General features: G+C 39.9%; 1 protein-coding gene across 2 annotated transcripts in view; it reads right to left on the reverse strand.

Moving 5' to 3' along the window:
* Positions 1-13,707, reverse strand: part of PTN (pleiotrophin) — a 78,040-nt gene that overhangs the window by 22,781 nt on the left and 41,552 nt on the right. For both annotated transcript variants that reach the window (XM_063154097.1, XM_063154096.1), the window contains exons 2-3: positions 1,938-2,047; positions 330-503 (exon numbers count right to left, since the gene is read on the reverse strand). In XM_063154097.1, the coding sequence (XP_063010167.1) occupies positions 330-503; positions 1,938-2,046 (283 nt within the window). In that variant the 5' untranslated portion in view covers position 2,047. The remainder of the gene's footprint in view (positions 1-329; positions 504-1,937; positions 2,048-13,707) is intronic.

Raw genomic sequence — 13,707 nt, forward strand, 5'->3', positions numbered from 1 at the left:
AGCCCCCCACACTCCACATCACACATTGTAAAGTCTGTGATAGCCATCGCAGAGGTTCACAGCTGTCAACTTGCGCTGCTGCCCTAAACAGGGCTGAACAGCACAGAGAGCAGATTCCAGCATGCAGGAAGGCAGAGTTTGTAATGAGTAAGTTATAGGGACTCTCTGCAGAGGAACTCTGAGGAAGCTGCCTTCTGATGGCCTGCATGTTCTAGCTCTGATAAACCCGAAATGCAGGACTAACGCCTTCCCCAAGCAGAAAAAACAGGCTTGCTGCTCCATACTCAAAATAAAAACCAATGTAAATCCCTTAAGAAAGGGATACTGACCTCCAAATTGCTTCTTCCAGTTGCAGGGAATCTTACACTTCTGAGTCTTGGTGGTTTGTTTGCACTCAGCCCCAGTGCGGGTGCCCTCGCGTGTCCCCAGGCCGCAGTCACCGCTGGTGGGCACGCACACACTCCACTGCCATTCCCCACAGTCAGACTTCTTCGCCTTCTTCTCTGCATGGAGACAAGAAACCAAGCAAGAGAAGTTTTCAGTACCCAAAGAACACAGAGAAGTTGCCTAAACTTAACCAAAGTCACAGCACCTGGAAGGGTGAGTAAGGAAGACATTCGTAACACAATGCTCTTAAAAGCTAAAGGTCTGACGTCCTCTTCTCGATTCTGCAGAGACAGGTCAGGATGATCATTCAAACTCAGTCCCACTGCCATGTTTGCTAGTCCATTCAGATATTCTCAAGTGGATTCTCATCTTCAGAAATCTAACAACCCACAGGGATCACTGACCAAAACATGCAGAATGGACCTCACTCAGAAAGCTCTGTCTCCAGTAGCTGGTGGCATGCAAATATCCTCAGTTCCAGCTGAAGCACTGTACACTAAACAATGAGAAATGTATGTGCTGAAATCACAGAATTTGAGCACCTTCAGGAAACAGCTGTGGGATGCAAACTTTTGATTTGCTATACCATGTCACATTCTATCATAGCATACTTCAAAGGCAAAGGAGCTACGTGGAGAAGTGTACTCGAAGTGCTGTTAATTCAGGTGGGTTTGTTGCTCAAGGAAAGAAGTAAGGATTTTATTTAGATCCTTAAGCACAAGTCTCATGAGAAAAGATAGCAATGTTATCAAACCCAAGGATTCACAAAAATAATTACTTAGGTCCCTAAATCATCACAAGTAACTGTAAATACATTTTTTTTTTTTTCTTCTAGGTCTTGCATGTTTATGCTACCATTTTCTCATATTTACGCAAGGCCAAATTGGTTAAAAAGTTCATTTTTTTTACTGGGAACACTAATTCTGATGGACTCACAGTTCATAATATCTGGTATATAAGTTGCCTGAAAATAATAAGACCTTAAAAAAAATACCAAAAAATACGTTCTTTAAAAAATGTCAAACTGAGTTTGACAGATATGAATTTTCCACCCTGGGCCAGCTTCTCTTATAATGAGGTCTGAGTTCATCACTGACAGAAAGCAACTACTGCTGGATGTCTGGCTGTCTGTGCAACAGCAAGTTAGTACAATTCTTTGTCAGAGGATTTCCACATCACACAGCATTAGTGTAGCACTGTCATATATAACACTGAGCAAGTGACATAACTGCTCTTTCATCACTCCTGTTTGGTTCCCCCTAAGTCAAGCATGAAACTACTCACACAGCACATTTTAAGCTGCTTTGCACTATCCACTGTGTGATAAACCACAGACTCCAGTCTCTGGGGCTGTCAAGCTGCCACTTGACATGGAAACTCCTTTCTGCTTCCCTATTTAACACAGAACAGCATGTCACGGCCAAAAATCCTACCTTGATGTCAAAAGGCTAACAAATGACCTGATTTCATAACAAAACCAGAAGCATTTGACATTCTCACACATATGCAACCTATCTTGGGGATTAACTCTGAATCAGACTGGACCTTACCTGGTTTCTCTTTCTTGCCAGCCTCAGTGGTACTCACGGCTGCCAGAAGGAAAACGAGTGCCAGGAGGGCAGCAGTGAACATTCGACGTTGCTGCTGTTGCTGCTGCATTCTGCAGATTAATGACAGAGAGGAAAAAAAATGGTCAGTGGGACTCCAACTAAAGCAGTTTTGCGAAGCTCTGCTTCAGGACCACAGGATACAAGCAGATAATTAGCTATTGTTAGAATGGGCAATTAGCTCCACTGCAGAGAGAACACAGAGGTTTTTAACTATTTTCCAGCCTGAGTAACCAAATCGCTGATCTACAGCACTGATGCTACTGGAGGAGTTTTGCCATGGGAAGTTCTGTAACTATTGCTTGTCTTCTAGAAACCTGTTAGAGAAACAAGGATCCTGACAGGTCTGGAACTCCTCTCTTCTTTTCTGACCTCTGGCTGTGTAAAAATAAGTAAAACGTACACTTCATTTTTCACTTTACCAATTCATATGAAGTAGGGAACACTCTACTGTCCACCTTGCAAGGGTTGAAGTTCCTATTAGGCTTAGGTGACATCTGAAAAGAGCTTCTTTCACAAAAACTTATATAGGTGATATGTGATGCATTATCTTAATAGTCATTGGCATGTTGCTACATACTTCTTCCTTCTCCTCCAATTAGTGTCTCTTCATAATATAAATTAGGCTAATTGTTTGAAATGCAAAGTAGGCACAGAGACAGGACTTGCACATGCTGCTAGAGGCTATCCACAGCATGCTAATAAACCTGAAATCTGGATTTGGGAAGAAAATATTCAAATACAAAAAGGTATTAAATACATTTGCTTGGGATTGAAGCATCAGTCACCAAAAGTCATTCTGAGCTTTCCCTTTCCCACTTCTATAATTTTCATTGTCTCATTTTGCCACTGTTTAACAGAACACAGGGTCTTCAATAGATTATTTAAAAATAAGAAACCTCCCCCCTTTCCTAGAGACATCTGTCCAGTAGGCAGCCAGGAACCCAGATAGTGGACTAGGGATTGCTTGGATGAAAGGAAGGTTTTTCCAATTTTTTTGTTTTGTTTTTCTTCAAACCAGGACCCATGATGTTCATGTAACACCAGCCTTCAGAGGAGGGGTAACAGTGGCACTAAGACAGTTTTTAAAACTCAGCTAGACTGATATTTACAGAGAGTTTAATGGCAGCCTGATCTCATTCTGCTGAGCACAGCAGCAGCGGAGGAGAAATATTTTCCAACATGAACAAAGAACAAAATGTATTTGAAATTTAATTTGGCACTCCTCAGTATTCTCTGCTGGCAACCTCTTGGTCAAATGCAACATAATTATAACTGACAAGGAAAACAGGAGAGGAATCCCAAACATGGAGACTTTAAAGTATCTGGCTTTAATATCATTCTAGAAGTCAGATGAGACAACTTAATAGCTGTGTTGAAATAAAGTTCATTTGAAGACTGCAAGAGGCCTGGCATTCAAATGTCTGAAAGAACTGTCATTAGGACCAGTTTCATTTACTTCAAAAGAAAGTATCATTTCCCATGAAGAAGAAGAAAGCACCACCATTGTTTCCAGCAAACTCAGAGCCCAGAGTAGAGCACGTGAGTTGCCAGAGAGCTTGGCTTTGTTTTTCCTTTTCTTCTGCTGCATGTTTCCCCTCAGGCCTCTCATGTTTCAGAGAAAATTAATAAAACAAATCAAATAAATAAATATATTAAATAAGCAATTAAAAACTAAATATGCAACCTGCCTTTTAGCTCAGCTTACTTCAAATTGCTTTTTTCATAATCAAATGAGCACCTCTTTAATAAGGAAAAGCTGAGAGAATTGTGTTTGTGCAGCCCGAAATAGAGAAGGATGGGGTGACCTAATTGCAGCCTTCCAGGACCTGAAGGGAGCTCCTGAGAAAGATGAAGAGAGGGGCATGTAGTGACAGAACAAAGAGGAATGAATTCAAATTGAGAGTAGGGTTAGATTAGATATTAGGAAAAATATCTTTACTGTGACCATGGTGAGGCACTGGAACAGGTTATCCAAGGAAGTTGTGGAGGCCTCATCCCTGGAAGTGTTCAAGGCTAAGTTGGATGGACTGCTGAGCAAGTGGTGTAGTAAAAAAATGTCCCTGCTCATGGCAGGGGGTTGGAATTAAATGATCCTCAAGGTCCCTTCCAATCCAAACCATTCTATGATTCAAATACATTTGCCATACATACTATTTAAAAATGAAACGCCACACTCAGTCCCTTGTCCCTTTCCTTAGGGGGAGCTTCCCCACCAGTAACACTGCACATTCCCTAGCACCCCATTTTTACTATAATTTGTCTTCTCACTTCATCTCTTCCAATCACCTTCCCAGAGTCCTTTTTTGAGGGAGAGAGTTAATTTCATGGAAGCACATTTAGCAGGAGACACAAACACTCTCATATCTCAAGTCACTGCTGCGTGCCAGAAGCTGAAGCAAAGGCAGCACTAGAGGTTTCACTCTGCAGAATGCCACCAAATACAAGAGGTGGTCACAGTTTTGGGGCTGCCCCCTACATCCCTGCTGCCCACCCCAGGGACCTGGGATGGGGTCACACACACCCCAGAGGCTCCCCAGTCACTGGGAGTCATGGATGATTGTTACTAGGGAAGCTGCCTCATATTAAGTTGAAAGGGACTCAAATTTAAATCAGGCTGACATTCTTTTCTGAAAAACAGATGGGGAAAATAGTTAGGTTTTGGAGTCTGAAACATTCCAGAAGCCCTATAAACAAAACCCCACAGAGCCTTAATATAGCATGTTTTCCTAAGACTCAAGACTCCCCTATAGCCAAAACACTTGCCAAATGTCTAATGCAAACACTAAACCTGCAGAGATATAGATATTCTGTCTCTCTGCAGACACCCAGGTTGCTTCCTGAAGTGCCTTTCCTCTACCCACAAGTGAAAAGCCATGTTGTAGAAAATGGAGAGACTGCCTCACACCACACCAACACCTTGAATATGATGTAACCAGTACGACCACAGGAAACCATTTAACTGTTTTGCAATGGTAAACAGCAAAGGTGGGTGCTCTCACAAAATTACAAGCAGCCCACATGTAGTACTCACAAAATAGTAGGGTTTTTTCCAAAAGGCTAGAAAATGCCATCTATCAGCAAGTAAGTGAGTCCAATGTTCAGTTTTTCTTGCAAATATTTTAGTTGGCAGTTAAAAGATAGATTAAGATAAAAACTCACCAGACCAGACTTGTTTCTTCAAACAATATATTCTACTGACAATAACTTTGTATTTTTTGTTTACTTTTTCAAAATTCAAAGGTGACAGTTCTTCCTTTTTATTAGATTCTTTGATAACATTTTTGGTTCAACCACTGATTTAAAGAACTGCTATAACTGGTTAAATGACATAAAAAGTGTTACACCATAGACAAAATGGACTCCTCCTGGATGTTTTGATTTTTGTAATGAGCCCTCTGGCTACACCACGGGTAACAAGTAAATCATGTGCCATGAGAGGAAAGCATCTCTAAAATCCTGTATGACAGCCCCTAAACAGAGCAAGGAGGCAGCATTTAAACAAATGGCAGGGGTACTTACAACCAAAGAAAGACAAAGATAAAAGTGAAAGAAAGAAAAGAGATTTTTGAGATGTGGGCTGCTACAGGAAACCTCCGAAGAGAGGTAAAGAGAGAGAAAGAGAGCTTAGAACAGTTTAAATAGGAAGTTGGAACAACATGAAGAAAAGAAAGTGAGCAATCACACAAAAAGCACCAAAACAGGAAAGAGAGAAAAGTGGTTAAAGATAGTTAAACACTAAACCAGAGAGTGTTAAAGTATGAAGTGTAAAATGAAGGGAGAATTGAAGACCACTTGAGATACACCACAGCAAGCAGCTTCTTGCAGCAACAATAAGGCACAGGAATTACTTCAGGCTTACAGTTGATTTCACAGCCAATCTCTGCTTGGGAGTAAAAAGTGAAAGGAAAATTTTAAAATGGCAGGCAATCAGAGAATTAATGGCTTAATCAACCATCCATCCATAGTTTCAATTACATGTTGAGCCTCAGAAAGAGAAATCAGACAGAAACCACTCCATGGCTGCAGTTTAAGGGACTTTTTGAGCAGAGCTTGAGCCTTCCACTCTAAATCCCACACTACCCCCAACCTGATTTTACAATCCCACTGAAGTGGGAAGCCCAAAGCAGCACAGGCACTTCCATGTTGTTTTTCTTAGACCTCTGGATCTCTGCTAGAGGAAGTCAGGCTTACCAGAGTGACTCAATCTGCACTTAGACAATTAATTCACACCCAGGTACTCCTGAATCTGAACAAGTCTTTGCTGAACACACGCATTCAGAACAAAGCAGACAACTTTGCATGAAGCTCTGTTGGTGAGCAAGACTGAAGCTGGCAAAAGCAACACATCCCAGGATCACATATGCCTTTTACAGGTGGTTTTTTTTGCTGTTAACAACTTTTATGCACAAGTCCCTCCCTTCATCTGTTCTTTCCAAAGCAACTGGCAAGGTCCCAGATTATAGGAGCAAATATTTCATTATTAGTCCATATGAGTGCAATCTACCACTCTGAACAATCAGGTCTTCTCACATTATTATAACAACCTGCCCATATCCTCCAGCTTTTCCAGTATAACGTGCCAAACACCAGCTGTGTTGATGATATTGCTAAGCTGCATCTAGAGCAAGACTGAAGGTATTGCCATTGCTAATGATGGTCCATGGGCTTTGGAGTGAGTTTGCCAGGGCTCTGGACCAAGGTTTGATGGGATTTGCCCTTTCTGAACATTCCTTGGCCTGTCCACAGCTTTGTCACATTTGCTTTAGCTGCAACAGCATTTCTTCTAATTGACCAACCAGCTGTGGCTGATTTGATTTACTTTTCTTTGTCACTGTATGGAGCCACACATGTTTTGTGACTCTATTATGATAATATCTTAGAAAGAAATGCAGGGCTGGTATGTTAGCAAAGGCCTTGAGAAGTGGAGACACAGGATACAGTGCAGAGGAATACATATGTGGAAGACATGAGATGGGGTACCAGCTTATCAACAGAGACACAAACACTTGCTATAAACAACTGCCCCAAGGTCAGATAAAGAAATTCAGACATGGACCTGGGCAAAACTGGATATCACACATAATCACAGAATAATGAGGTTGGAAGAGACCTCTAAGATCACTGAGTGTAACCTATGCCCTAACACCTCAACTAGACTATAGCACCGAGTGCCATGTCCAATCTTTTTTTAAACACATCCAGAGATGGTGATTCTACCACTTCCCTGGGAAGAGAATTCCAGTACTTTATTATTCTTTTGGTGGATTTTTTTCCCCTAAAAAATATATAAAAGATAAAGGGCTAAGAAAGAGAAAGCAGAAATAGTTTCCAATGTACCTAAAAGGTGTAATCTCTAGGAAGTTTGGATATAACAAGACTGCGGAACAATAAAGAGAGAGAAAGGTATCAAAGCATGCTAGAAAACATAAGGAAAAACAACCCCAGGTTCATCCTAGAGCAAGGAAAACATGAATATCATCCTGAACAAGGACCCCAGAGGATGACAGGTCACTATAACCATCTCTACCACCCACACCATGAAATCACCAACCTGAGGGCTAAGAAGAGCTGGGGAAGGATCAGCAAAACATCAGGAAAAGCAGTTGAATCTAAGTGTATTTATAACAATTTAACTGGTGGTGGCATTGTTGTTAACATTATTGTAACACCTGCATAGATATATAATCTTTTTCTGCAATAATTACATTCGCACTAATGACAATCCTTGGATTAAACCATTAAGATTTACATTATATTAACAATAAATCTTTGGCTTAATATAACTATATAAAAAGGTATGGTTCCTCTTTTGCAGTAAACAATATTTTGAGCTATGATTCCCAGCTTCACAAACTATTGTTTTCATCCCATGACCACAAATAAAAATGCATCCCAGGTGCAAACTTAAGAAGTTCCTGCAACCCATTATTTTTCTTCAAAACACTGCTCAGTTTGAGTCCTCTTTAAACTCCCTGTCCACTTCAGAACTAACTTTTGCATTAATCCTTCTTTTTTCCTGCTCGAATGAATAATTTCCCATCAAGTCCCACAACAAATACTTTAATAAATTACAGTTGGATTAGCACCAGATTAGTCATATCTACAAAATCAGTTTTTAAATGAGCTAGTTTGGGACATCAATCTCCTTTCAGTAAACACATGCCGTGTTTAATGAAACTTAATATTTAATTCCAGTTCTTTAATTATTCTCCTATTCAAAATGTGGTCTACTTTGCAGTCCATTGAGGGCAGATGGCTGCAGCTACCTGGATCTGCATCTTTTCCTCTTCTTAAATGTAAATATTTTATTTGCTAAACTGCAGTTGTGCAACATCAGGAAATAAAATTTGATCCATGGTTTAATGGTCTTAATGAATCTGAAATGTAACATGCCATTTTTTACAGTGGTCAGAGATGGAAACACAAAGTTTTCTCTGTAAAAGGGAAATTAGGAACAGTTAGCTCTTGGGAGTTTTACCACAGAAACACTTGAAGAATCTTTTGTTTCTCCAGGTCTTAATCTCATTCGCCACCCGTTGCATGCCCCTATGTCCCACCTGATCTCCCACATGGAGAACTGAGGCAAAAGCCAGCATGCCTCTGGAGCCAGACCTTTATGAGCCATAATCTTCCAGCTGTAACATGTTCCCTCTTCCCTCACACTCATACACATTTCCTTTGTTGTCTTTATTTGCACTAGTAGGGAAATAAAATTAAAAATTTAGATTTGCTCTTCGTTGCCCTTGCAAGATTTAAGATAGCTTAGTTTTTGGTGAATCTCAGCAATCTTCTGTGTCAGGACTTCCAAGACACTACTTTATAGGGTGATCACTGCAATTTTTATTAAATTTCTGCAAGCTCACAGTAGCATTTCAGTGGGCTGATTTTTTTCAATAAAAAGCAGTAGAGCAGAAATAAAATTGAAATTGAATTAGCAGAGCAAGAATAAAATTGAAATTTGTATTCTTGAAACAAATTTCAATTTTATTTCTAGGCTTGATACAAATAAATGTTAATCAGTCCTTTATTAAAAATTGCATCAGTCCAACACACATCACCAGTTTACTTAATTTCACAAAAGGCAACTTTTCAAATTTAAAACTTTAATCAGATCTATATTCATGCTCCTATGCAACTTAGAGCAAATCAGCTTGCTAACACTCAATAAAAATTGTTATTTTTAGGGATACACTTTAAGATGAGATATAAGATCATACTGAATCAAATTCTAAAATAGCTCAACTTTTCAGAGTTCTATATTAGGTGGTAGAGAAATCACATCAACACATTTTAGCGCCTATTAGTATTAGCACTTTTTACCTTCTAATTTAAGTTGTGAAAGATAAATCTTTCTGTTACGAAAGATCTCCTTCTATTTTACCTGTGCATAATCACACAAGGGCTTCTAATGAAAGTCCTCCACATTCAACTCTGGGAGACACGAAGCTAGAAGATGCTTTTCCATACTCCACCAAGATAAGATTCACGTTCTGCCTTATGTATCACAGAATCACAGAGTGCCGAGTTGGGAAAGACCCATCAGGACCATCAAAATCCTCCTGGCCCTGCACAGGACACCCCAAGAATGACACTGTGTGCCCAAGAACATCCTCCAAACTCTTCCTGAGCTGTCTCAGGCTTGGTGCTGATACTGCTTCCCTGGGGAGCCTGTTCAGTGCCCAACCACCCTCTGAGGAAAAAACTTCTTCCTGATTATCCAAACTAAACCTCTTCCAACCAACTTGAGGCTGTTTTGTCGAGTCCTGTCCCTGATCATGAGAGGGAACATACATGTGGTATCTTGTCTCAGTACCTGCCCCTACACTGCCCCTCACTGAAGACCACAGTGAGGTCTCCCCCCAGTTTCTTCTCCAGGCTGAACAAAACAAGTATACCAATAGCTTGCTTTTATTAATTCATTTAGTGCATATCATTAATTTCCAGCTATATTTCCTCTGCTATGGTTTCTCTATTTTTGGAGCCTTTTCTGGACCTTCAAGTTCTGTTAACCAGTCATGACTACCACTACAGAGTGTGTGGGGGCTAGCCCAATAATTTTCATTTGCAACTATTACACCTCTTTCCAGCTTCTCCAACTAATTTCCCAGGCCACCCACACCTGATATTTCTCTCTGTTCTCACCCAAATGTGTTTAAGGTTCCAACTTCTCCTTAACTGCTTTCCATCTTTCCACCCTGACTACTGTGGTTTATAATCTAATTTAGTTCTTTGCTTCGTCTACCCTGCCATTGTAGTGTCATTCCTTTATCCAATGCAAAATCTTTATTTCCCTTACTTTTCTTTTCATGAGTATGAAAAGCAGACATAGACATCATATATATTTCTCTGTATACTTTTTTTTAGGGTAAAGCTCACCAAACTCTTCTCAGAGCTCAAAATCTTGAGTCTCCATCATTTTATCACACCTTCACTGACCAAAGAAATGCTGTGTTCATTTAAAACTATTACTATAGCCTTAGTGATCCAAGTCCAAGACTGAGCCAAGATTTAAAGAAAGAAAGAATCTTTAATTATAATAACTGACTGTTCAGTCAAATGGTCTCTCTCTGGCTGAAAAAACATATCTTAATCTCATTTATAGCAATAGTGATCTTTCAGAATGATTTTGTTAAAGAAAATCTACTATGAAAATGACGAAACACTGAGTTTTCTTCTTTTGATGAAGTAATTAATGAAATTATATTCTACACTTGGGTAGGTAGGGGTGAGTGGGTTGGTCAGTGTATAAACACTCCCCCATATTAATTCAGAGACCTTCAGCCACTGCATTTCTACCCAAAGCAAAACCTGTGTGCTCATTTCTCATACTTCTGTGACTTTTCTGCAAAGGCTTGGTATCCCCTTGGCCCATAGCAATGAAAATTTGGCAGCTCCATCACCAACTCCAAACACTGGTTGCCAGTACTCTGAACCTGTGTGCTAACAAGACAGTTCAATGCCATGTAGGAAACAGAAAATAAGCTCCTTGCACTTCAGCCCTGGAGCAGAGCCAGCACCCCAACAACAGCCTTCAGGTCCCCATTTCAAAACACACAACCCAGTGCAGCTGACTGGTCACCCTGTCTGGGAAAATAAGAGAATTAATTAGAGAAATTCAACTAGAAGCTCCTATTCAGCTTTTCTTCTTTCCTTCCTCTACCTTGCTTCCACTTGGGGGTAGAGAGAGGGACCACTACACATGGAAGCAGCTCCAGCAATGCTCTCCCTCCACCCAGGAGAGGAAAACCTGGCAAGCAGCGGCTGGCAGGGAAGAGGCAATTGCTTCAAGGTGAGCTGGAAAGAGTTGGCTAAGCAGCAATTTATTCTGCAGTACAGTGGCAACTTTGAAAAACATAAAATTGAGTGTAACTATCTGTTTGTGGCTACAGAACAGCCAGGGAGACGTGAGAAAGCTCCAGAAGGCTGAAATTATATTCGGCAAACCTTCTGTATTTTTTTAAACTAGCATTTATGCTCAGCTACAGCACAGAGTGCCATAAGAACAAGCAAGAATTAAACAGTTAGCTAAAAAGAAAAAAAAAAAAATCATAGCACAACCCCTCTGATAAGCCCAAGTCAAACACTTCATTTCAAAAATTGCAGTGTGCAACTCAGGGACAACATTTTTCACCATGTAACCAATTCTATATTCTCTTTTCAACATGGACATTATTAAGGGCCAGAAAAATGAGCAATGAGGCGAGGGAACTATGCCAATGCCATAAAAAGAAGCAGGGAACCAAGAGTTACATGCCTGAAGAAAATCACTAAAAAACAAGACCTATTAACACATCTCATCTAGTTTTGTTCAAGTAAATAAACTAATTAGTTCATTTGTGGATAACAGCTCCCCTAGTCTTTGATATTTGCTTAGCTGATTGCATATTTGTCTCTCACATCAGGCTAAGGCAAATACACATACTGTGGATATTTTATATTTCTAATTCCCCAGACACAAATGAATAGTTCAAGTTGATAATAGACACCCCTAGGTACATGAGTTGTGCCTTTAAATGCTGAGCATAATTTAGACTGATGCAAGAATCAAGAAAATGGATGGTACAAACAAATACAGTTGAAAGATTTCTTTCATTTTTCCAAAATGTTCCATGGGAGAGCATTGGTTTCTACAGGATAGTAAGCCTTTGAAAGCATTCTTATTAATTAAAACAAATTTATGTGTGTTTTTATAATCTCACTACTATACAACTACATTCCCTTCCATTAAAAAAAATTAATAAATATGTAAATAATTTTATGCAAGCTATACAGAGGACCCTACTACTCCATTTATCTGATCAAAGAATAATGAATAATTTATAAAAGGTGGCATTTTCAGGGGTCAAAATTTACCATTCATGCAGTATGGTTGTGAACAAGACATAATGGTAGCAAATAGTTTCTTCCTCAAAGGAAAAGTGTAGTAAGTGGAAACATAGTGCTAAACAAACACAACAGGCAGCACCTTGATTAGAAGGCCAAAGAATTAAAAACCCGGAGTGGAAATGGTCAAAACTTCCAAGGGGATTAAAAATGTTATGCTTCTCTTTTTCCAGACCTCCAACATGAGATTTTCAAAAAGTGATTTTATTTTTCAGAAAGCCTAGGGAACACATCTAATATTTCCAAACAGTAATAATAGAGAAAATACCCAACTAACAACCTAGCAACAACAAAAAAATCCCCATTCAGTATCATAAACTGATGTTAAGAAACCAGCCATGTCTATAAAGAGATGAAAAAACATGCTGTGCTTTCAAAAAAAGCATTACAAGCCTTTAATGCAAAAGGGATGGCTGCTATTTTTTCTGCTGGTCCCCTCGTGACTGTACAGAGATCATTTTCTTAGCCCTGGACTTCAAAAATTGTCTTAGAAATGAGATTTTTGAAATGGACATTGCTGTTGAAACCAGTTTCCTCTCATTCCCTGAGCTCTTATTTTGTTCTCATCCACAACCCACACATTTTCTTTCTGTCTTTTGCTCTTTGTGGGTCTGAGCAAGCCTCAATTGATAACTAATACAGTTCTCCAACTTCCTCTTCTATTGACCTCCCACTCCTACTGCTCCACTGCTGTAAGGCTGGAGAAAACAAAACAAAAACCCAAACCGACTCATATTTCAGTTCATTCTACTATATTTCCAAATCTTAACTGAAAAGGACATTTTAAGCCACTTGCTACTGCAATTTTTCCCCTCCCTGCCCTTCCCACAACAATCACAGCTGCCGTCTCAGCATCGACAAAATCACAGTGGGTTTCTTAGACTTTCATTTCTCCAGGACTATCCTGGACCTGCTCACCAGGAAGAGCACAGCATCTCCATTCCATCCAAAGGTTTTTGTTTCAGTGACAGAGAGGCCAAGTTTCTGACTGAACTCTCCTGTGCATGCTCTGCATCACTGTTTCTCTCCTCATGCTGCAGTCAGGAGTACCACAGCGACTGCTAAATCCTCTCTCTCTATTCCCTTTCACCTCTGCTCTCCCAAGGTGCATAAGATGTAATTCCTTGATGATAGCAGAATGAAAACAGGCTCTTAGTAGTTATTCTCTCTGCCTCTTTTCACACCTCAAACTACCAGTGGTTTTGCTCTTCCTAATGATCTTCTGGTTGGCTGAGACAGTTAAAATGCAAAGAATTTTTTCATGGTTTTTCAAACTCTGGTAAGTGACCAGATCCCAACTACTGCACTACCATGACACTACAAGACC

Source organism: Melospiza melodia, chromosome 4 (assembly GCF_035770615.1).
Source record: "Melospiza melodia melodia isolate bMelMel2 chromosome 4, bMelMel2.pri, whole genome shotgun sequence".
NCBI lineage: Eukaryota > Metazoa > Chordata > Aves > Passeriformes > Passerellidae > Melospiza > Melospiza melodia.